At 42.0% G+C, this 25395-nt stretch overlaps 1 protein-coding gene across 2 annotated transcripts; it reads right to left on the minus strand.

The window, feature by feature from the left end:
• Positions 1-2989: 2989 nt before the first annotated feature.
• AQP4 (aquaporin 4) lies at positions 2990-11189 on the minus strand. 2 transcript variants are annotated; one of them, XM_062501311.1, is made up of 5 exons: positions 11116-11189; positions 6494-6908; positions 5403-5567; positions 4978-5058; positions 2990-3268 (listed from the first exon to the last, which is right to left on the minus strand). In XM_062501311.1, exons 1-5 carry the CDS (start codon positions 11187-11189, stop codon positions 2990-2992), a joined length of 1014 nt encoding a protein of 337 aa, XP_062357295.1. The 2 variants fall into 2 exon arrangements, with proteins under 2 accessions (XP_062357295.1, XP_062357303.1); XM_062501319.1 differs by lacking the exon at positions 11116-11189 and adding an exon at positions 10882-10913.
• Between the last annotated feature and the right edge of the window lie 14206 nt (positions 11190-25395).

Below are 25395 nucleotides of genomic sequence, written 5' to 3' on the forward strand. Positions count from 1 at the left end.
TATCAAAGTAATATTAAAAAACCCCAAAAAACTAAAGCAAAAGTATCTTGAATCCATAAAAATGTCATACTAGTCTGTTATTTAACCAAGTATGACTATTGTACAGTGATGATACCATTGCAAGACAGCTTAGAGGAGCACATAACCCTGTGCCAAACTAAGTCCTGATAGATGCTGAAGAGTGATGCTCCCTTATATGAACAGTGATATCTTGTGGTGGGGCAGAACCACCTGTGATTACAGCCATTCCTAAGGATTTACTTTAGGGTGGGTCATAAACCTCAAATTGATGCATCTTCTTCCAAAATTAAGCATACTGCTGAAAGCCTTGGATTTTAGAAAAAGCACAGTGAAAAGTCTGAGAGAAGCCATCAGGTCCCAAAAAAGCTCAGGATCATTTCCACTGTAGTCAATGACAAACTCCTCCATGAGTTTCAATCTGTGGGATCAGGAGCAGACCTACTACACATTGCTTTTCTGCTAATGTCTAATGGCATGGCATCAACCTTTACTGTCTGGTGGCCTCTATTTTAGCAACCCTTCTTTACCCTGATCTTTCCAGAAGTCTCGGGATCTTATCCCCACAAAGAGTTCTGCTGGTTCTGGAGCTGGTTCTGAGTGCTTGCCATAGCTCATTAATACAGAGTATTTCAGGAAAAAGATCCTCCTAACAGAGATGGCTGGTGCTATGCTCACATTATGCTCACCTCAGCAGCAGAGTCAGGCTGGGTGAGGAAAACACACATCAAGCTATTTGTGTAAAGGACCCTTAAGCATAAAACAAATCACAGCTTCTTATTTAAATAACACAGTACCATGCAAAATTCAAAAAATAAGGAGTGTCTTTAAATTAAAAAAATGCAAACCTGTGCTTAAAAATCCACAAATTCTATGCGTATTGCCCTTTACCTTCTTAAGCCATGCAAATGTTTTAACCAAAATGTCCCTTTAACAGGCTGGAACTAAATGAAAAAAGTGCCCAACTAATTGCCTAGACAAATCCCCCAGGAAGTTTCCATTTTTCTCACTGAATGTCTTCATCATGGTATTTATCCATCTGAGCAGAGGTCTAACACCACACCTGTGCTGCCCTTCCCTTGGGAGACTTAGTCCTTGCTGTGAGAAGGAGCTCTTATCTGCAATTTGACATTGTCCACTGAAGGTCCCCAGCCACGCTCAACTGCAAATGCATGAAGGAGTCATGAATCTTATGCTCAGTGCAGGGAACTTGTGCCACACTAACAGACAAGAAAAATGTGAAACTTGAAAAAGGACGTGATGGGACTATACAAGGCTGCAAGCTGGGATACCAGAATTGCCCTTGGATCACAGTGCACAGATTTAAGGGTTGTAGTGGTTTATTATCTCATTAGAAACATCTAATTCCCTGTAATAAAGATTGCATGTAGAGTATGTCAAAGAACAGATGAGGCTAACACAGCCCACAGTCAGGACGAACACTTTTTTTCCTCTATTATTGCTAAATAAGGAGGGGTAGCTTTTCAACTTAAAAATAAAAACTATATAATTACAGTAATAATACCATGTTCCTGACTGCTCTGCAGCTGCATATTGTAAAACTCAAAGCCACTGATCAGAAAAAAAAAAGCAGTAAGTAAGTAAGTAAAAGCTTTACAGAAATGTTCTGCTGAGGTGATTATGTCTGGCAAAAACCTCTATAGGGGGAAGACTGTTTACCAAACATATTTCATGTCCTTTTCCCCTTAGAACACCCTGCAAGCACTTGAACCTTTTTCTAACAACAGATAAAGAAACCTTTGCCAGAGGTGTAGTTTATGACTATAGGAACAAGCAGGGAACCTGTTCAAATAGTTAGGCATCAGTTACAACAAAAAGCCAGAAGCAGTCGTATTTTTATGATCTGTTACAAAAAATATTTCCCAATCAGTGTCTCAATACAGTTAAAAGTTAAAACCCCTCTGCATTACTAATAAATAAAAAAAACACTATCTCCAACCATCTCATAAAAAAATAGGTAAGTAATTTAAATTTTTAGTTTACATAAATTAGCACAGAAATGTGTATTCAAACAAGTGCACTGAAAACAGATATGCCTTCTTTTCTTCTGATATCTCTTATTTAAGTTATTAAGTAACAGGAAAGCCTTTATACTCTTTGCATGACCTTGAGAGTCGGCTAACACTAAATGGTCAATAGTCAAACCCCAGGAGAATGTTTCACCAGATAGACAATGACAAGAGGGAGCATGAAGTACAGTCAACTGCTTTGCAGCCTTATTACCGTACACTTCAACATTCCATTTCAGCATATTTACTCTTGGGGATGACAGTAATGTATTTATACGATGAAATCACATGAGTGAAATTTGATGGGTTGATAGAATTTTTTTTTAAAGGCCTGTTAAAGTATAATTTTTTCAGAGGTAGTTTCCAAGGCAATAGTGATGTACATGAGTGAAAACAATACTCCTTTGCTTGACTGTGGATAAAACTCTTAAATAGTGCTGGTGCTGTCTCTGAACCTCACAGAGAATGCTTAATGGGTAAGATGTTATAATCGGAGCTGACAACAGCCAATTAAGTGTCAGAAGAACAATCTGATAAGTAGATCTTCATGTCTATAGGCATTTCCTGATATGTCTTAACTGTCAATCTGAATATTACACATCTCTATCTTTATCTCTTTATTGACTGACTTCTTAAAGGAGAATGCTTTCATCTCCTCTTTTTTTTTTTCTAAATTTTGGGGTTGCTCCAGAAAGAAGGAAAGTACTAAGAACAAGTCTAAATTTGGAATAATAGAAGGGGAATCCTAATTATAGCAAAGTCCTAATCTTCCAACTGAGCAGGCATATGGTTTGATGACAGCACTCCATGCAGCTGCCCACACCACGCCTTTCAAGAAGTGGAAGGTGCTCATTCTACAGAAGGTCTGTTTCTTTAATGGGTGGAAGGATATCTGTGGATGTGCTAGCAGGCTGTTCTCTGCTTTCAGTGCTTCTTGCTAGTCATACAGAAGACAACACCTCGCTGGATGGATCTTTTCCCTTCTTGTCCTCACCTCTGTCAAGATCAATGACATGAACTATGCCAGGCTTAAGGATCAGGTCATCGGTCTCCACATGGCTCCTGCTGTCATCCACCTCAATGTACTTGCCCTTGGAAGGTTGGGCAGCCTTACTGAAGACGTCTTTGAAGCGGCGCTTGAGCTCAACGTCTGGGCAATAGACGTACTCATACAGAGCACCAGCAAGGACTGCTCCGATTATTGGTCCCACCCAGTACACCTGCAAAAACACAGGTGGGAAAAACCCCAGGCATTAAGCTTTTAAATTAATGGTGATAAGAAGACCGAAAAGCAGGCCCACTTCTTCAAAGTGAAATAATTTTGTCAAGTTTTATTGATCTCTTTACAGGAGGCCTCTTCTAAACTTTTCACTGCCAACTGTAGTCCACAAATATGGACTCTTTGCAAGAAGACACACAAAGGAAACACCTATCTAGAAAAGATATTTTCTTTCTGCATTTTGAACCAAGATGACAATGAACATTCAAGGGAAAAAAAAGCCCTCCCTAGTGTACACACAAACAGTTTTGCTTCGGTATTTCAGACTTACATTTCCAAAATATTTCAAATTTGGCATTTAACCCTACAGAATACAGCAGGCATGCAACCAGAGCAGGCAGTCTGATACTCTAATTTGAATAAGCAAATACAAAACCACAACTTTGCAGGTACCAATCCATTTCATCATGACAGGCAGCAGTGCAGTAACATTAGCAGGTGCCAAATCCCACAGGCTCCTGTCAATGGTATGCCGATGTCACTGCTCTGGAGGAGGAGAAAAGGCTGTCTTTCCAAGTGGTCAGGACAGTAACTAAGCTTGTCTTGCAAGTTTCTCCATGGTACATTTGTTTATTGTTTTATAGCTTTAGTTATAAATTACAGGCTTCCTCAGAGTATGGATAATTAATCTTGTGAAAAACTACAGCAGTTTTTCATACGAACAAGCCATTCACTGATAACTGGGTAAATCTGCCTCAATAGGATAACTCTTGGGAACAAAGTTACACATGGTATCGTGTTTGCAGAATTGAAGCCTTAGGGCCTGAAGACAATGCTATTTCTATTATTAGCTGCAGTGGGAGCAATGTGGGCTTCATACTTAAAAAATCAAGAAAATCCTTATATGCACTGTAATATGCAGCTCTCCCAGTTAGCACTGAAAGTGTCCCTAGAAGTGATTTCCCTCTCTATAATTAGGTGAGGCTAAGCTGTGAACCATCTCTCCCATATAAAATATGAAATGTTTTGTTTTATAAGTTGGATTGTTAGATGCTATAGAAATTTACTGCATCATTCACAGCCTGCTTATAACACTGTTTTCTGCGCAACTGCTCCTGGCTAAGCTGACACTTTCAAACTGAAGCAGGTAACATCTGGCCTGGTCTGCAAATACCAGACTGCAACCTCTTCATCTTTCACTGCAGGCATTTGTCAAGGCAGGTTCTCCCCCAGGAACTGGATCACAGAGGGTCCCTGTTCTCATTTTATATGTCTGCCCCAGTTTGCTGCAGAACCAGGTGAAATGTGAATTCAACAGAATTACTTCCATAACTCCTCACCAGTATGACCAGCGGGGTTTGCAATCTGCCTTGGAGGATTGTTCTTTCCAGCAGTTCAATTCTTTCAGTCTCCCTGGGTCACCTTTTTTATTTTTTTAAAAACTTTTAGTATTATTTCTTTTCTACTCCAGCTATTACCTCCACAAAATGGCCCCTCAATAGTAAGATGCTATTCCAACATGCTGCATGCTGCACTGCAGTCCTAGGTGAGGAGCATGATGATGCCTAAGCTTGGGGCAGGTCAGTGCCTGTCTTCCTCGGGGATGGTCTCTATGGGATGTACTCAGAGAGACAACTGAAAGCACATGATGCATAAAAGATCCTGATCACTGTTTTTTGCTATGATGAAGAAGTATGAAAGGAGAGTTACCCATTGGTTTTCCCATCTGCCCATAATGACAGCAGGTCCAAATGATCGAGCTGGATTCATACTGGCACCGGTGTAATTGATCTAAAGCAGAGAGAAAATGTTGCCTGTTATTAAAGTCTGGAAGGTAGTGATTAAATTTCTATGGGACACCCTGGTTTTGTACAGCGCCTCCTCTTTACAGCAGATAGCATCACTCTCCTGAGTCTTAATGCAAAGCTAAAAAAAGTCATTGCATGAACAGCCAGAAAAGTTCTGGTGCAACATCCTACCCAAGGGAACACTCCTGAGACTCCGAAAGGTTTTTGGCATAAAGAAGACAGCAGCTATACTGTTGTAATTGCTCTAAAGGTCACAGAAGTTTCCATTTACTTCTGAGGTAGTCATAAAGGGTAAGGGGATTTTTTAAAGAGAAACCATTAACTTACAGCAAATAAATGTCCAATTGCAACAGAAAATCCAATTGCTAAAGCTACTGAACCAGTGACATCACTTCGTTTTGAATCACAGCTAGCAAAAATAGTAAAAACCAGCTGGAATGTAATTATCAGTTCCACCAGGAGTCCATGCCCAGCAGAAAGATCTCTGTGTACCTGGAAGAAGGCAAAGAAACACCAGAAATGAAGAAAAGGTGATTTTGTAAATCAGAAATCCATTAAATGCATAAATTGTATTTCAATGAGTGGTATTACTAAATAGCAGAAAGTGAAAGACAACGATGAACTTTTAGAGGTACAGATTCCCCCCTCTTCAGTCTTCTCTCTTTTTGTAACTTTATTTTTATTTTTTTTTATTTTATTTTGAGAGCTATGGAAAATCGCTGCTAACTGAACACAGAAGGCTTAAAAGCAACATCCAACTGGAACTTCAAAGTTAGACTGCAGAAGTATAGTTTATTTTTACACAGGGATTTGCAAATGCTGCACTTCCCTTTTACCATTTTTTTTCCTTGGGAGCACTGTAATTTACTATTCAATTATAAATTCATTAATTAGCCCTGACTTAATTAATTTAAATTTCAATTAAAAATTAAGCAGTGTGCAGCTCAAGTGCATTTTTAATAAGTCCTGCAACAGGGCTAACTGATGGCATTCCTTATTAGTTTAGAACAAAGCTGAAATCTAAGACACAATCTATTTCAAAAGTATGTCATTTTAAATTGATGTTTTTTCAATCCCCACCATAATATCATGGAATTAATTTCCCCCCTCCCCAGACCATATAAAAATGGCATTTCACGCATATATTATTTAAATTTTTTGTATGTAAATTAACATTACCTGCTGTCATCAGATTTGGGGACGTTCTAGGAAAGAGAGCTTATATAAAAAGAACAGCTACAGCTATTACATTGCATAAACCCATCCTAAGGAGAGCTTTAAGCCCTGTCTGGATGCTGTAAATAAACCAGCAAGTTGTTAAAATATGTACCTGAGCTCCCCTCATTCTGCGTGACACTGATTCTATTTTCCCAGGGTCTGAGCTAGCCTAGTTGAAGAGGCAGAGGAGAAGTGATTACCGCAGTGACTCCCAGGCCTCCCACCACGCTGGGTGGTGTGACAAGGTAAAGGATGCCTGCACCCACGACGGCCCCCAGGCACTGGGCGAGAATGTAGAAGACGGACTTGGCCAGGCTGATCTTCCTCGTGCAGACCATTGCCACAGTCACAGCAGGGTTGATGTGGCCTCCGCTGATGTGCCCAAAGCACTGCACCATGGTCGCAATGCTGAGTCCAAAGCAGAGGGAGATTAAGACCATGTCTACAGGCAGGGGCTTCTCTGCTCCACCCCAGTTGATCGTGGAGCCGAGGCTGAGGAGGACAAAAATGAGCATGGCCAAAAATTCTGCCGAAACAGCTTTCCAGAAGGGCTGAGTCCAGACTCCTTTAAACGCCACCATAATTCTCTCACACTTACACAGACGTCCACACTTACTGAAAAGAAAAGCAAATCTTCATCAGAAGTCACCAAATAAACCTTAGGCTCTCCTGTTAGGGGTTGCTCTTCAGCAGACTTCAGAGAGAAGGTAGCAACACTGAGTATCCTTGGGCTGGGACAACCACAGACTACATTCTTAGAGCAAATGGCCCTTAAAACATGCCCAGCGTTGGAGTGTTTGCAGGACTCAGGGTAATCAATCACTCCTTGTGATAACTCTGTAGAGTTTCAGCTCCAAAAAAGCAACCTCTGTGTATTTTGAAACGATCATGAAATTACGCATCTATGCTTGCTGGCCTCTGATTTAGAGACTGTATAGCTCTAACACTTCCAGTGGCCTGTTGATCATCATGTTCATTAAATCAGTGAGTATCCTCTTCTTCTATGCAAATCTGTAATTTCTACAAAGCAGGTAAGGTAATTCAATAAAAAAGCAGTATCTTAGTCGAAGCCTAGTAGTTTTGATGACAGTGTAGTCAGTGTAGTGTTGGGGAGCTGCCCTGGGAGCTAAAAGAGAAGGTTTATTTGTTTGAATGCACACACAGACCAGTATTTCAATTAATATTTATTCAAAGAGCAGTTTCTTCACTGTGGATGGTGGGTGAGAATTGAATTCAGGCAGGACAATAGATGCAATCCTACATTCTGACCTTTAAATCAATTGTGTAATCAATAAAGTGCATTCTTTTGGGCTAATAGCACCGATTGAGCTGGGGAATAGAGCAGTATTTTCTTTATGTGTGGTGTGTAAAACTCTGCATGGCAAAGAAAGAAGTCTCTTGGCTTTTCTTCCTGTCTGGAGATGCTATTTATTAGTCTACACTGCCTTCCTGATGAGTTACAATTTTGCTAGATGTTCAGATACCTATGAAAGTGGGTCACCAAAGAAAAGTTATTTGTGGTATTAATAAATTAGGAGAATAAGCCAAAAGGGAAGCATTTTAATTAGTTTCTAAGGAATGTTAAAAAGATTCTTCTCTAAAAACAAAAGTAAGAAACATCCAACACTCCCAAAAAGTAGAAAAGACTATTCAGCTGCTACATTTGGGAGCAGAATTTCAACTGGAAGATGTATGAATTTATGCTCAGTTATCTGAGGTAACTGAGCTACAGTGCATACTTAATACCACTTACATCAGAAAGAAGCATAAAAGACATGTCTGCCCTTTTCAAGTCATTGCAAGAGGAATGGCCCATGAATTTCTTAACAGTTCCAGTGAGTTAGGGAAAAGCAATTTAATGCTGTGACTGGAGCAAATAAGTTATTTCCCTGACTCATTTCCTATGTTAATTTACTCTGTATTTTGGATAGGCCTTTTGAGTTCTATCTCAGCTCTCTAGATTTTCAGATGAGAACAGTTACATTCTCTCCTAAAAATGGCTCTTGCTTTTGAATGGATCTGAGACACTTGAATGGGACCTGTTTTTCCAGAGAAGTGAAGCCAGAACCTCAGAAGAGAAAAAAGTAAAGAATAAAGAGAATAAAGCCCGAATCTTCTGATTTTAGGTTAAACTCAAGATAAATGGAAAGATGTTTTTGTAAGATCTCTTATTAACTGTCAGTTAATGACCAACCATCTAGACTAGACTTTTTGTACAAAATGAACCCAAAATCATTGCCTCTCTCAAAGCCTGAAGCTCACAGGTATTTGACTGTTCTTACCTTTGAACCTTATGCCCAGACTCACACTGAAACCTAAAGGCTTACCTCTGATTCCCTTACTGCTTCCTCACTAATAATTTATCTTAGTGACTTGAATAAGATATAGGTGCTATATCCATACTGAGAAAAGCTCATTTTCCCACCTCCCTGGGTATGTTCCAGGTGAACATAGGGATGACACATATAGTGAAGCCCATGGAAGAGAAACCTAGGTGCACAGACAAGGGAAGCAGCACACAGCTGGCGACTCTTTTTATCCCTCAGCTCAGCTGGGATGCAACCTGGATTTCCCTGGTGCAAGCCCTGGTGTTATATTCAAGAGTTTTGAAAAATTTCCAGCCACTAAGGGCACTGTGGGGGAAATGTAGGTTTATGGAACATGGTGACTCCTGATGTCTTTGTTCAAACGTGCCTATCTCTTTCTGTACTCAGGTAACAGCGAGATCAGCAAATTCATTACACATCTTCATCCCGGAAAGTGGACAGAAAAAGGTGTTTGTATTTGGCATTAAGATCATGCAGCTGGCTTCTCACTAGTTGTGGAACATCTTGGAAAATCACCTTAAGAGTGAGTGTGTGTGTGGGCACGTGCATGTGGAAGATCACATCTTCTACTGGACTGCTGGTGGGCCTGACCAGAAGGGGACTACCACTTATGAAAGACAGATCCCATATTGTTTCTTCAGCTGAGAGCACGTGCAGTCAATTCAGTCAAAATTACTTGCAGCCCTGGAAATGCAAAAATGCTGCAGGCAAGCCAAATGCTTTGAACACAAAAGCTGGCTCATCAACCTAAGTTTTTGTTTTTCTACAAGATCATACTACATAGAACTCTGTCAGCCACATTGACAGTTAATGATCTAAACATCTATTTTTAATCCATACCTGGTTTTTTTTATTTTAACAGCCTATTTTTTTATGATTTCAACACTAAGCAAAATGCTCAGCTGTCAGGGCCAATTTTTTCCTTTAAACGGCACACCTTTCCTCCCTACAGCACCCCTATGTTAATAACAGCTTTAATACTGTGTTTTGAGCCCTGAGCCCAGGTTTTCACAAATCTAAAGCAAATCAACAACTTATAAATCAAAATCATCTTGAACATCCACTATTTATTCAGCATGCAGTTAAATTTAAAGGCTGGAGATGAGACAGTGATGGCTGTGACAGGTCTGAAACTGAAATGGGGCCTCTCAGCCGCTAAGATTTGCCACCAAAGTTGCAAACCAGTTTGTTTTTAGTAGTTGTTGTTCACATTTTCCTTAGATAAATTCAAAATACAACAAAAAACCCCCCACTTTCATGTGATGGTCACACATTAATTTCACACGTGGCCACACTGGAAATTCTCTGGTCTGGGCTACAAGTAAATTGTAAATTGTGTCTGATAGGACGCAAGGTAGGCTTTGCACATCACGTTGCCCGCAGGGCTTCAGGCATGGTTATGGTTTCAAAGCCACAACAATATAAATCATAACAAAGGTTTCGGCACAAAAGTCAAACAGTATTTTAAAAGTTCTTAGTTTTCTAACTAATGGAATTTCAAGGAGCAGAGCAGACATCCTGGAGGCAGGCTTGCGGCCAGCCACTCCACACGACACTGCTGTCACACACAAGTTCTGTGTGTGCAGAGCTATTTACAGTGGCATCTCCGCAGCAAACTCCCACGCTGCCCGACCTGAGCTTGCAGCGCCGGCCGCAGCTCAAATGGCCATCGGGCACCTGCCGGCCAACTTTGGCCGAGGAGGGCGACAGGCCACTCTTGCAAAACCAATGCACTGTCGCAGGGCTTGCTTGTAACCATTCTGCCTCGTTTTCCCAAAGGCTGTTAAACGAGCCACAGGCGTGGATACCTACACGAGCCTCGGAAGCCCAGTGCCGCAACTTTTTCGCTGTGCGGTACCTGGGCTTTTTCCATACACGACTCTCCAATGCAGGACCGCAAGTGGACAAGAGAGTTTTAACATGCGGAGAGAGTGTTTGTTTCTCTCTGCACCCTTCGCACCTCTGATGTTAAAACGCCACAGCGACCGACAGGCTCCGACAGTGCGCTCGGGAAGGGGGTGCCGCTGCCTGGCTGCCATCCCTCGGTGCAAAACGCAGGAGAAAGGCACCAACGCGGAGCCCCACGCCTGGCTGCGCACTCCTGCCGGAGCAGGACATCCCCTCCCGCGGCCGCGCACCCCATCGCCGAAGCTTTCCCCTAAACTCATCTTTGGTTTGGGGGGGCTGTTCCCGCCCGCCTCCTGCCTGTGTCCTGCCTGCCTTCCCTCCCTACCCCGCTCCGCGCAGTGCCGCGCACTCACCCGCGGCGCGGAGCGGCCGCTCCGTCGCTCATGCCTCCCCTGCGGGCGCGGGTGAGCGGCGGGGCCGGGGCCGGGGCCGGGGCGGGGGCCGGGGCCGGGATGGGCCGGGACCGGGGCGGGGGCCGGGGCCGGGCCGGGCCGGGGATGGGCCGGGGCGGGGGCCGGGGCCGGGATGGGCCGGGGCCGGGGCGGGGGCCGGGCCGGGTCCCCGGCGTGCGGCGCTCCCCTCCGTACCTGCTGCGCCGGGCGGGCGGGCGGCACTCGAGGGACGGGCGGCGGCGCACGGGCTGCGGACCGGCTGCGGTCATGTGCCGGGCAAGGAGAAGCGGGCAGGGCCGGACACAGAGCGCTGTGCTCCTGCCGCCGGCAATGGGGAGGACTCAAAGGCTTTTCAGTTTCTTCTCTGCCACTCTCACTGTATTGAAGGGGAAAAAAAATGCCCTAGTAGCTCAGCAGCCAGGGAGTTTTAGCCATCCAAAATGCCTGCTAGTACATTGCTGGAACTCCGCTCATAGAATATGAATTAGAATATCCTGAGTTGGAAGGGACCCACTAAGATCGAGTCCGCTTCCTGGCTCTGCAAAAGACAGCCCCGAGAGCCCTGGTGTCGTGACCACTTCCCTGGTGAGCCTGTTCCACTGCCAAACCTGCCTCTTGGTGAAGAACCTTTTTGTAGTGTGCGGCCTAAACATCCCCTGACACATTTTCATGCTGTTCCCTCGGGTCCTATCACTGGCCACCATAGAAAAGTGGTCAGTACCTGCCTCTCCACTGCCTCTCATGAAGAAGCTCTAGACTGTGACGAGGTCTCCCCTCAGTCTCCTTCTGGCTGAACAAGCCAAGTGATTCCAGCCACTCTGCATATAGCTTCCCTTCTAGGTCCTTCACCCTCCTTGTAGCCCTCCTTTGGATGCTTTCTTACAGCTTTATATAATTCTTATATTGTATTTTGTTTGTTCAAGTTGCTAAATTGAATGAAGTTTTGACCAGTATGAAATGCCAAATGGCGGCCATTGGAAAGTAGTGTTTATGTTAGACTGTGATGCTGTCTGTTGAGGAAATTCACATGGTCATTACTCAGTGCCTCTATAGCATGAAAACAATTCAATGAAAAACAGCCCTTCATGTAATAGGAAAACCCACAAAGCTGCCTAAGGCTCCAGGCACAACTATTTCATTAGAGAATGCACAGAAACTGTCACTTGAAGAAGACATGGTTGAGAATGGAACAAAGTATATAGAAAATCTGGCTTGGACCTTTGCATGCTGTAGAAGAATATGTGCATAAGTTATATAGAAAACATTCTAAGGAACATGTTCAACTGTAAAATGAGGTTAAACTACAGATAAAGCCATGCATCCATGCAGCAATAGCGAAAAATCAAAGTTTGGCATGATCAGCCAGTCTGTACAAGACACATTGTACCAGATAATCCTTCTAACCACAAGTAAACAGTACGAGATCTGAAGAACTGTTCCAGGAAACCACAGACAGAAAGTCCTTCCTGAGCTTCTGCTAGGAGATTACAGATAATAATTTACAACAGTGAAAAGTGAGTATAATATATGACACCATTAATTAAAGATTCCCTAGACAAAATTGTAGACACAGCAATTAAAAAGTCATGTCTGTTTATTAAATGTTTTCAATCACAGTTTATGGCAAGTACAGGCTATCATAATGTACAAAGGTAGGTGTTGCATTCAATTTGCCTTCTTCTCTAAAGCCATGCCATAAAGGATGCCAAGAGACACAGTTTGATGGCAAAAGAGACACTGCAGACTTGATGCTTGCTTTTTTTGTTTTCAAGCTTCACTTTATTTGCACATGATTTGAACACAGTCAAGGGATGCTTGGGGGGGGGGGGGGTTGGTTATGTACAGTCATCATTACACATACCTGCTCTTTCATTTGCTGTGTTTGGGTTTTCAATCTAAGCCCTTCACAACCTGCTACAGTGATTTCAGAAAAAAAACTCACTTGTTCTTTGGCACCTTGTGGACTCTGCTCCTTTGGCATGTTTGTTTGTTCACAAACAAAATTCACTTAGCAAAACCAGTAATTGCTTTTCTTTTTCTGGCAGATAGTGTATATCTGCTCTTTTTAATCTGCAGAGCAGATCACTGCCACACAGAGAAGCTAGAACATTGATAGCTTCTGTCAGTGCTACCATTCTTATTGTGAATGATCTTCTGGAGGATTAGATAAAGGTTGTGGCCACATAAAACAGAGAAAGGCAATGCTTCAGGCACAAACCTGGAGCGAAGTGCACTGTGCCAGCTCTGATCAAACAGACTATGTTCTGTTGAAAGCACAGAAGGCAAGGAAGACATCCCTTGAGATGGCATTGAAAATCGGAGGAAAGCTGCCCTAGTTTGTCCAGGGATAAATTTGTCAGTGTTGGGAGTTGGGACCACATACGTTCTTTTTTTTTTTTGTTTGTTCACAGTTTTCTTCTTTTTTTCATTTCCTTGTATATCGTTATAAAACCTGGGTTAACTCATTTTGGATTTCTATCCAACAGTGAAATACTCCTGCTACAACGCTCAACATAGTTAAGGAAATAACATAAAGAGTATTATGAAAAATTTAAAGATGGTGTTAAAACTTAATCCATGTCAGGGTGGGGGGAAATGTGCAGAGGAATCTTGCTGTGCTTCTGTTTTTCCTTCACTGAACATTAAGTCTGAGTTTCTACAGTAATTTTAGGTCACCATGAATTAAAGATCTCCATAGGAACTTAAGCCATGGTGAGAAGATGCTACAACACATAAGACATCCCCATTCTGAACAAGAACTTCTCAGACAGTTGAAGTGGGATGGATCTGGGATTTCAGTTTGGTCGGTTATGGAGGAGAGGGCACACTGCCAAAGTCAGAGAGGAATGTGCAAACAGCTAATTCCAGCTAAAACAATATGAGGGAGAGGGGCAGTGAGAAAAACTCGCAGCACAAGATTCTGTCATCTCACTGAATAGCAGTGTGGGAAGAGTCCCTTTGCTGCTATGGCAAATCTCATAGATACCCATCCAGGGCAGCTCTGTCAGACTGTGAGGTTTGTCAGACAAGACTAGAACAGATTAAAAGAAAGATCAAAGCCTAAAAAAGAACACAGTTTAGAAGCACTGTTTGTTTTCTCAGTGTCTTAGTCCTTTCCCACTTTTACCCAGTGGATCTGGACTCTATCCTTCCTTATGTTGCTGTTGTTAAGCTCTTCAGCTTGCTCAACTCCTCTGAGCATCACTTCAGGCTTTTAGTTTCCAAAAGCAAAGGTGTTTACATGCCTGTGCTCTCTCTCTTCCCCTCTCTTTTTTTCTGGGTGTTCCTGTCCTTTCCAACAGATGTTGAACCCACCAGCCAGTTTCAACTACAGCTGATGGAGAATCAGAAATCCCAAAGCTGTTTAGACTCCTGGCAGTCCCATGGGCATGAGTGGCTGCAGGTAACCACAGCAAAAGGGACGCTTGCTGTCACTGGCAGGGCAGACTCCAAGAGGATTTGTAGAAGTGCCCTAGCGATGGAGGACTTAGTTGCTGTTTTCAAAGTGGTGCAGACTCCTAGGAGACCAAATTCCTTTGACCTTCCTTGGCTCCTGTCGACAAGAGCGTTTAAGAGAGGGCTCTGAGCCTTTTCAGAAACCCATTTGCAGAAACTCCAGGGCTTTTTTTCCCTGAGTGATGAGAAGTTTCATTCTTTGCCACTAATAATCCCCCTCCCCTCATCAATTTATGTTTTATAAGTTTGGGTTAAGCTTTGTATACTAAAAGGATTGTACATAAAACACCGCTTACTGAAATATGATCTTTGCACATTTCTGAAGTTTTAATTTTCCTGCGGTGTAATCTTGTTACTTAGGTCATTCATTTTGTCACGCCTTGGTATCAGTCTGGTCCAGGTTTGGCTGCAGGGCTATGTTCTCCTGACATTTAGAGCAAGAATTCCCTGGGAAATCAGTCAAGAGATTTGACATTGCTGCTGGCCAAGCTCCAGTAGGTTTAGTTTTACTCTCCTTCTCTATTTATTGTGGAATCTGTCTGTCCACAAGCTGCACATTGAGTTCTGTGCTAGAGAAGGAGAACTAAAAGGGACAAAATGGCCATTCATTTGGGGGATTCATTCAGGCTTTTCAGAAAGGATTTACGAGAAGCTGTGCACTTAAATGACTGCTGAGCTTCCTTAGCCCTGCTCTATTACCTCCCTCACAAGACAATTTGGATTGAGTGCTTTTTCTTTGCCCTCTCCCCAACCTCAATAGGCTTCAATTACTGTTGGAAAAGCAAAATTAAGAACTAGGTAGTACAAGAACCACCTGGAGGTTTTTCATCTTTAGAAATAGTTTAATTTGAACATGGCATGGACAGACCCTTTGCTTGGAAGAAAAAAATAAAAACAAAACAAAAATCTTTTTCTCTCCTCCTGCCAGAAACTGCTGCAATGTCAGTTGTGAAAAGCTACATCAGTGGCACAGCCTGGCAGGATTTGATGAACTGGACAGAAGGGGCAGGGAAGCTGCCCTGGGTACTCGTGGGGGCACAGGAAAGTTAGGGGACCACCCCAAGGTCAACTGAAAATAGAAAAGTAAGGTCTCTTGTGGAGGAGGACAGTGACATGCAGCAGCAGCAGCAGCACAGAGCAAGATGCAATCAGCTCTGAATGTGCTGGGAGGGAAAATCAGTCCATTGTACTGGTGGTCTGTGTGCCAGGGCTGTGTAGCCTTAGTCAGTGGGAGCAAAGAGATTTATCTGACTTTGCTAGGTGAGACACTGAAACTCAGTTAAGCACTCACAGATTTTATCAGACACAGAAAATGTAGTACTTGGTAAACACCCCTGTTACACACTCTGTGACATCCAGCCATGCTTTCCTGACCAGTCTGTGTTGCTGTCACTTACAGTCCTTCTGCTGTTTCTAAGCCCCTCAGCTCGAAATGCTCAGCTTCTCCCCTCACCACCACTTCAGGTTCCTACAGAAATGAGGCTCAGTCAAAGAGTTGTGGAGTTCCAAACTAGATAATAAGGTCTTCTGTTTAACTTTGCATATTGTAGACCATTACACTTTACCTCAAGACACATTTCATGAGTTCAGTAACTTATATATGGTTAAATATATTTTGAGAAAGCATCCTTGCTTAGATTTGAAAACTCATGGGAAAGAAAATCCACCCATTCCCTTGGTAGCTTTTTCCCAAGACTAATGATTTTCATCACCAAAAATGGTCTTTGTCTCTAAACTGAGTTTATGTGAATTCATCTGCCATATGCTGCTTTTTATTATGCTGTTATCTGCCAGATGAAAAAGCCTCTTATACTTCTACTGTCTCCCCATGAGGATACTTATATAATGTGAGCAATTCATCTCTTCATCATCCTTTTGATAAGCTTAGCAGAGTGAGCTCTCAGTCTCTCCCTCTAAAGAAAATTCAGTAACTTTATTTTTTTTTTCAGGTCTTGTTTGTGCCTTCTCCACTTTTTCAACATGCTTTTTAAAATGCATATTTAATATTGGTCTCCCAGAAGGCATATTCTGAAGTAAAGGCATTTCTTTTAGCACACCTGGGAATTGAATTAGTCATTCTTGCCACAGTATTGCATCCAGGAAGACTTCTTTCTTGCTGTTCCACAATAACTCCTGAGACCTTCTGGGGATATAGCCCTCATACTGTAGATAAGTCTTGTTTCACTCTGAGGCATGCAATTTTGCAGACATTCTGTCTGACAGGCATCACACTGGAACACAATCCGGTCTGCTGTGTTTGGCCATCCTTTTCTCAATCTACTGATTTAAGTCGTGTTCAAACTATACTGGCAGTGATTCTATATTTACTTCCAGACTTACCTGCTGAGGAAAATTCTGAAGCACACAAGGCCTCACAGTGATCCCTTCAGATCCCCCAATAGCTGCCATGATTAGTACATTAAGTACTTTCAGAGATCTCTCTGAAACCATTTACTGTTCTGTGGCTAATGAACAGTGGAACTGCTCTGAGCAAATATGACTCGGTATAGCAGCAAAGGCTCTGGAAGCAGTGAAACACACTGCTCTCTTCTGCTACCTCTACCTCTGTCAACCACTGTGGGATTTTAAAAATTAAATCTGTCCTGTGGTGTTGTTAATTTTATTTATTTTTTCCTTCGGCAAGGCTGAGCCTCAGTGGTGTATATTTGACATGTGGCCAAATGCTAGGAATTTGGTCTTTGTCCAAGATTTTTTTTTTGTATACAATATAATGAAAATATGAAATAGTTTCATATTCATAGGTTTTATATATCTAATGGAAACATGCCATGAATGGGCTTGTGCAGCACATTCCAAGAAAGAAATTTGAGTCAGATCATTCAGGTTATCTTTGTAGATTACTACTGTAACTGTTGTCTTAATACTATGTATTTTACAGGGGTTATCTTCCCTCTCAGCACTAATACCTTCTAAAAGCTAAAACCTCGGGGGACAGATGTGAAGATGTTGATCCTTTTCCCATACAGGTGTGCATCTTTCACTGAACTAACCGAAAAAAGGAAGGTCTGACTATGAATATTTATGAGTCCTTTTGTCCATAAGCTTCTAAAGAAAACATGACAGCATGTTTTTCTCAAAATCCTTTATAGAACAGTAACTTTATTTCTGACAGATTTTTGTGTTTACAGCTTGGAAAAACTCCAACACATCAAGCTAGTGATACAGGTGCTGCATTTTTACTGGACTAGGAGAAAGGTTTCAGACTCGGAAATGGCAATTGGAACTATTCAATCCCTTAACTCAAAATAGTACAAAAATACATTTATTGAAGAAGACTTTGGGGATAAAAGTATTTTTTTTATTTATTTGCAGACTTAATATAGAATAACTAGTCTGAGACCATTCTTCATGGCTTACCTCTTTAAACTCATCAGTCATCTCCTTTTTTGCATTAATGTTTTAGATAGATACCCTTGCTATAAGTTGCTGTTTAAGTGGATTTCATGAGTTTAATGGAGAAAACTATTTTTGTGCAGACAGGTATTGTACTGAATTAGTGTCTATGAAAGAGACAAGGCTGGTGGGGACTCCAAAATGGGGGTTGGAACAAGAAGATCTTCAAGACCCTCTTCCAACACAAACCATTCTATGATTCTAGGACACCTCTCCAGGTCTGAGCCCTGTTAAAAATAGATGTAACTTTATAAGAATGCATGCAGACAAAGGGAGATTTCTGAAGAGTTTATGGTTTAATGTGGCCCCTTTTGTATAAGCTTAACATGTCCAATACCTATCTGATTTTCAGTGTCACCCTGCACACTTGACTGACACGAGCACATTTGCCTCACCCGCATCGCGGCAGAACCAACACACCAGTGAAAGGGATTCTTTTCAGCTACACGCCTCACTGGCACCCTTATCCCTGGTGCTCCCACTGTGGCTTGGCTGGTTCTTGGGGTGTGGGAGGGGATGGAAAACCACCCAGCTTGTGCCTCAGTGTTGCAGGATGCAATTTGCAGAATGGTATCTTCAAAAATTAGTTTTGACTTCCAAACCAAACCTGTTTAGTGCAAAAGGCACAGGAGGGCACTTCCACACAGTGTCACAATTCAATTTTTGCTGTGCAATGTCAGAAATTTGTAAGTCATTCTTAAAAGGTCACCCTGTTCCCATGTGCATTACCTCAAAGACTTCTCTGTATACCTGAGAAATTGTAGATACTTCCAAGTATCCAAAATCACAAAGAGGTATAAAATGCATATAAAGTCCCTGTAGTCTGTAGCCAAAAAAAGCTAATTTTCCCCTTCCCTTCCCTTCCCTTCCCTTCCCTTCCCTTCCCTTCCCTTCCCTTCCCTTCCCTTCCCTTCCCTTCCCTTCCCTTCCCTTCCCTTCCCTTCCCTTCCCTTCCCTTCCCTTCCCTTCCCTTCCCTTCCCTTCCCTTCCCTTCCCTTCCCTTCCCTTCCCTTCCCTTCCCTTCCCTTCCCTTCCCTTCCCTTCCCTTCCCTTCCCTTCCCTTCCCTTCCCTTCCCTTCCCTTCCCTTCCCTTCCCTTCCCTTCCCTTCCCTTCCCTTCCCTTCTCCAGTTTGATTTATTTCGTTATTTAGTTTTTATTATTTTTATTTTATTACTCAAGTGATGATGCTGAAGCAGAACAAAAATCAAGTCATGGAGGGGAAAATGATCACCTGAATTACAGGAAAGTGTAATTTATTGGGAAAAATGGAGATTTTAAGCTACACAGATAACAATTTGAATGTAAAACAGTAGGGATCATAGTGTAGCCCAAGCAATTGGAAAAATGTGTGAGAGATTTCTATCGTGATCCTGAGCAAAGTATTTTTAGACAGTAGTCTGCCCTGATTAAGTAATGAATAAATAAAAGACAAATCTTTCCCCACTGTTTCTTTGTGTGTAGAAGATACTGAAAGTCCTAGACTATTTCAGAAGCTTGGGCACACCATTTATTCAGTTGGGTTTTGTGATGAGGCCAAAAAGGGAAAAAAAAAAAAAAAAGCCTGTGAAACCCTATAACTGTCCAGTCTCAGTGGTTTTGTTACTGTGCCAAAATAAGGCATAATAGCACTAGAAGAGCTCACTTGCTGTAGATTTTACATAACAAGTTCCCAGCTTCTCTCATTCAGACTGTGCCTGTTTCTGCAACCAGGACAGAACAGAGAGCAGATTTTAGCTATAAATGTGTCAATGGGTAGAGCTTGTTTTCCTTTGGTAAATTAAAAGAAATTCTTTGGTGCTTGGGGCCAAGGGCGGCATGGAAAATAAAATTGGAAATTCTAGAAAGAATCTCTGAAAATGTACCAAAATATTAAAAAAAATTCCATTCTGCTTTTCAGAGATGGCCTTTGCAGCTCCCAGAGATGTGCCTGGCAGCAGCAATGGCTCAATCCACCTAAAAAGTTTTGCCTGCTGACTTGCAGATTGAATAGCCTAACATACATCAACTTATGATGAAAACTTCAGTCTTAGCATCACTTCTAAATAAAGCAAGGCAGAAAATAAATTGTGGGCCAGATTCTGCTTGAATGAAGCATTCTGCCAGAATGCTTCTGTAAGGGGAGTTTCTGTATTTGGGGGCAGGGCATTGTCTTGGACCCACTGTAGCCACTAGGCTGGAGATAGACAAAAAGATACAGGGAGAAACAGGCGCCTTGTTGGCAGCAAGTCTGAGACAGAGAAAAATTTTATCTAACTTTGGTTCAGTGTTTGTGTTTTCTCTGCTATTCAGGAGGACCTGCAGGGATCACGAGGATTTTGAGAAACATCATCCTCCCTTGGAGCTGAGCTTTTGCTCTGCTGCAGCCTGAGAGTACTTTGATCAGAGATACAACAGCAAACCAGCAATTTATTATTGTTCATTGTCACCTCTGGCCACAATTAACATTTCCCCTTCTCATTAGAGGTTTTTCCTCTGTCCCTTTTCTGTTTCACTTTTTTTTTTTTTTCCCTTTTTTAAGAGAATTGCAGAAGTCATAGCAAAGGTGAAGCTTGTGTGTGGCTTGGAGTACAGTATGGGGATAACACCATAACTTCCTTGGAAGCAGACAGATGCTGTAAACCCCTACCTACTTTCCCCCCCGCCAAGTGTCCCACCAGGAAACCTCCTCCCAAAACCTGTAGCTGTATCCATAACCAGAAGTAGGCACAGCTGGAAAACCACAGACTCAGTTTTGGAGCATCCGGCTCCAAGGAAGCTATAGAAGCAAAAAGAAAGGCTGGTCAAGAGGCAAATTTGCTGTCCCTGCAAGTAGTTTAGGTTTGTATGGAATAACGTTGTAGTTCTGTGTACTGGTTTGAAAGACAGGTGTTTGCTAAGGAAATGATCCTTCCTTCCTACAGATTATTATGATTCTGAAATTAAAGGAGCTCTCAGGCAAAGATATGGGGGTAGGAATAACAGTTCTTTACTAGTATATCTAACAAGACAAACAAGAACAACAACAGCTATGAAATTACCCACAAACAGAACAGTGACTCAGTCCCAGTGTTTTTTGGCTGCAGGCACCTTTTCCCTGAGCTGCAGTTCCCGGTGCTGGGGGCGGGCGGGTCCCGCAGAGCCGCAGGAGGGCTGGGGGTGATGGCAGCGCTGTCCCAGGGGGAGAGAGAGATGGAGAGAGAGCTCTCCGCTCACGGTGTGGGTCCTGGTGCTCAGCAGAGTGCTGGATGGTGGCAGGTTACAGCGAGAAGACAGCACTGCAGGGTCTGACAGCAGTGAGGATGGCTCCCAACGCTGGGATGGCAGGGATGGGACACAGACGGCGATCGTCCTTCTTGTCCCAACTCCGCGGGGGAAAATGGGGCGAGGCCCAGCCTTCCGTTTCCTCTTCTGGATGTTTGGATATCGAGGGGTTTTCCTCTTCTCTCTTCCTCCCCCTTGTCACCAGGGCCCAGTCAACAGGTATCTTAGCATGACAATGGGGAAAATTCCACAGAGGGAAAAGGGAAAGAACCAACCCCCAACATTCTGCAACATGCTCACAGAATGTTTATGTACATGTTTTTATGCACATTTAAGGTCTTTAAAATCAAATGCAGGACTTCAACTATGTAACTCCCACTACCATTGCTGCAAACCTTTGTCTTGGTGTTATAAGGCTGACATACAAATACCATGTGTGTGCACATGCATTTATAAAATGTGCCTGCATTTATGTTGCATTTATGCAAGCTTGTAGTGAGGGAAATATACAGTTGGAATTAGCTTTCTGAACATGCTGAGAAACACATTTTTTCTCGGACGAACTGTAACTTGTGTTCATTCCTAGAACTTGAAAATCTGTGTCTATGTGTATCTGCTTTTGTCAAAAATAAAATAATTCAATATGCAGGTCCTACTCTGCAGACATCCAGTTCTTACATCCAAGTAACAACCCTGAGAAAATTAAACCTTTAGCATTTAATATCCTACTGACATATATTTACAATCCACTGAGTATTGATTTACTTCTCTGTGTGCTGAAATGCCCTGATAAACCTGCTTTGCTCCTACACCCTACATCTCAGAATGGTGTTTCTTGAATGCAAATTATAGAGGCCACTCAAAATTTACAAATCTTGGGAAGTGAGCAGTACCGTGAGCTTTTGTGGAAAATGTGGTTTCTGCAAGGAATTTGAGAGAAAAAAACAGGAACCCTGAGATAGAAGGAATTTCTACATGACAAGATCAAGACAGATCCGTGTGCACAGATGGCTGACAGTACCATACTCTCAGGCAGGCTTATTAGTGCAGCCTCAGTACCATGATAGCATAGATGTGCTGGACTGGATTGTGGCTTACACTTGTCAGCTGAGAGCAACCCGGCAATTGGTCTCACCCATTTGTGCTGACATAATTAGAGAGGGAGGGAAATTCTATGTGAGGAGACAGAGGAAAGGAAGTGACAATTACACATACACAAAAAAAAAAGTTATGGCCATGGCCTTGAGATTTTCCCTTTTCTTTTGTAAGGACTCTTTCCTCTCTCTCATGCTTGTTAATCATAATTTTTTGAAGACGGAAGAAAGCAACATCGTCCGTCTCAATGTCATCCCCATGTTATTTGTAGCCTTCACAGGGTCACAGAAACAGTGGCTATGTTAGTGGAGATAAATCCCGAGATGTTTTAGCATGCTAGATAAAGTGGAGCTTGTCACAGGGGGTGGCAGGACCTCAGAAAGGGCTGGGGGAACATAGCCCTGGGTACAGGGTCAGGTAGCTCGGGTATTTAGGACTAGGCAGGAGTTTGCATACCTGTATAAGATCCAGTGCTTCTGCAGAACCCTCTAGCTGAGCATCACTTTATTTACAGCTACTGCACCAAAATAAATGGCCTCTCTTTCATCTGGGCTCAGAATAAATTAAGACAGCAAGATTCTCACCCTGTCTGCTCTCCCAAAGGAACTGGAGGGACACTTTCCCCATGTCAGACATCCTGGCATGCTGAGGCAGTGCCTGGGTAGGCTTGACAGATGCACAGTGTTCTGAAACAGAGCTTGCATTCTTAAGGCTGCCAACTGCTTATAACAGAGCTGAATGATGTGTTTCTTGACTGGAGCAAAGCTGGGAAGTCCCCAGCTTCCTCCAAGCTGTTGGAAGTAAAACATAAGGAAAGGCAGTCAATGAACACTCCATGAGTTAAATTCCATACTAATACTTAATTTCTAACCACTACTCTTTAGCCACTCAGTTTAATGATTTTAGGAGAAGACACATGGTTTAATTTCCTTCAATTTACAGGACCACTTTACCAGTGGGGACACCAATGCAGAGAGCATTTAATGTCCAACAAGTGCATGAAGTTACAGAACCTGGATGAAGATCCAGATCTCTTAAGTCCAAATCTATCACTCCAGTCACAAGCAGAGCTACATCTAACATTGAAGAGACATGTGGAACTCACTTCAATTAGCTACATTGCCAAAAGCACAACTGTTCTCCCATAAAACAGGTACTTCTATAATAACTAAGCAATCCAGGACATTCTCATTAAGCTAAATAATATGACTGTTTCCTGAATCCACCCACTTCTACACATTTCTGAAGGAAAAACAATCGCAGGTATCTGGGGATATAAACAGATGTCCTCTGCTAAATCAGATAGTTCCACTTCCCAGTAGTGTGTGTGCCTGCCCTGCCCTCTGAACTGTACATTAATTGGTTGATACAGGACAGGTGCAGCTATACTTTTAATGAAATATAATGATTTATGGTCAGATTTCAGACTATGTTCCAAGACCAAATTAGTTTAGTTTTGAAGGCATCACAGGAGTTATAAAGTTGATAAACTGGTATTAGCATTACAGTTTAAAAGACTTTTCTGATGTATTGTTAGCCTCAAGGCACATACAACAAAGATGTTTGTATGTAACCTACATATACAATACAAAGCTCTATAAAAATATTTTCCTCTCAGACTTATGCAAAGTGTCACATTGCAATTTTCAGTTAAACTACATTTAAAATTAAAGCAGTGATCTCCAGTGACATATCACCAAGATAGTGCAGCCTGAGGCAGGAGTAGCTCCAATAAATTTGGCCTTCTGGGGGAGTTCCACCAGAGGAAATTTCCAGGAGCATGTGCTGTGTTTGATTGCACTGTGGCTGCACACCTCTGACTTTCAGCAAGCAACACTTTAGCAGCAGTTTTAGAAGAGATGGACACACTGGCTAAGTCTGAGCTTTGCAAGCCAAATTCTACCTGGAAAAAAGAAGCTGCCTTATGTTGATATATACATCAGAACTTGGGAATGCAGAGATATGAAGTTTAATTTTTTTATTATTTTGAAATTTTGTTATTAAATTATTTGGTTTTATTAATATTGATATATTTTAGAAGAAAGGCAGATGTAGAACATTAGGTTCCAAAAATCAAGTTTTAATTTCAGGAGGGATGGATGACTCTCTGGTGTTTGGAAGAGACACATGAGCCAAGGGAGCACTCTCCTGCCATGCCATCCCTGCCACAGACTCCCTGTAATGTCTTTACAGCACATTTCACTTGCTCTGACAACTGACCTGCATTAGAGAAGTGCTCAGAGATCTTCAAATGAAGAAATGTTCATAACTAAAAAGCATTTACTGTAATGAAGCCCCTTAAAATAATCTCTGCATGCCACAGCTGATCTCTAGTGTAGATGTAATTGCACTGAATGTTGTGGAGTGTATTTTCATTCCTCTTCTGCATACATTATATATAATTTTCTGAGTAAAATAAACATCTGTGCACAGTTGTGGAGATGAGATTTTATGCTAGTTATGATGGATTACCTTCAGTTTTTGTTTTTGCCCAGGATTCTTACAAAATTTAAACAAAGTTACAATGCAGCTTCCCACTTTGACCTTTTAAATTTTACTTTTAAAAATAGAGGTTATCTTTTACACTGCAAATTATGCCTTTATCTCTTATAATCCCATAAGTCAGATATCACAGTCCCACTTCAATTATGCTAAACTCTTATGTTAATTTTAAATCATGTAACTTAATTCCTGGCAAAGCAGGCTGGTGATTTTCAAAATGTGGTTAATGAGGCAAAGTACCATCTAGATTCTGCTACTGAGATCATCTGAATCCCTTAGGTCACTGAACATGACTATGGAGAGGCTCTTCTTTACAAAAGTCTGGGGTAGATTTTCAAAAAATGATTTTTTAAGTGCAGTTAGGGGCTATGAAATTTGAAGTTGAGCATACAAAGAAGTTAAATTACTTTCACTAGAGCCATAGAACAACAGTGCAGCTAAAACAATTATGCCTCTGTGCATATGCATGCTTTAAAGGCCTTAACCAGCGTCCTCCCCTGTTAAATTACAAATGCAAACCATACCAGATTTTCAAGATGACAGTCTTGGGACCTGATGTCAATGTCCATGGATGTATGCAAATCAATGTCATTTTCCCTATCATTTGCAGGAACCAAACATTTGCTAATAATTTCTTCCAACCCCTTCCTTGACTCAAACAATAGCTTTATCTAAGACCTGCTAGTAGACAAAATCTTATGAGATTGCAGCTTTTTCAATGCAATTAAAGCTGCCCCCCCAACCTCTGTCATTCTCTGATCAGATAG

Source organism: Cinclus cinclus, chromosome 1 (assembly GCF_963662255.1).
Source record: "Cinclus cinclus chromosome 1, bCinCin1.1, whole genome shotgun sequence".
Taxonomy (NCBI): domain Eukaryota; kingdom Metazoa; phylum Chordata; class Aves; order Passeriformes; family Cinclidae; genus Cinclus; species Cinclus cinclus.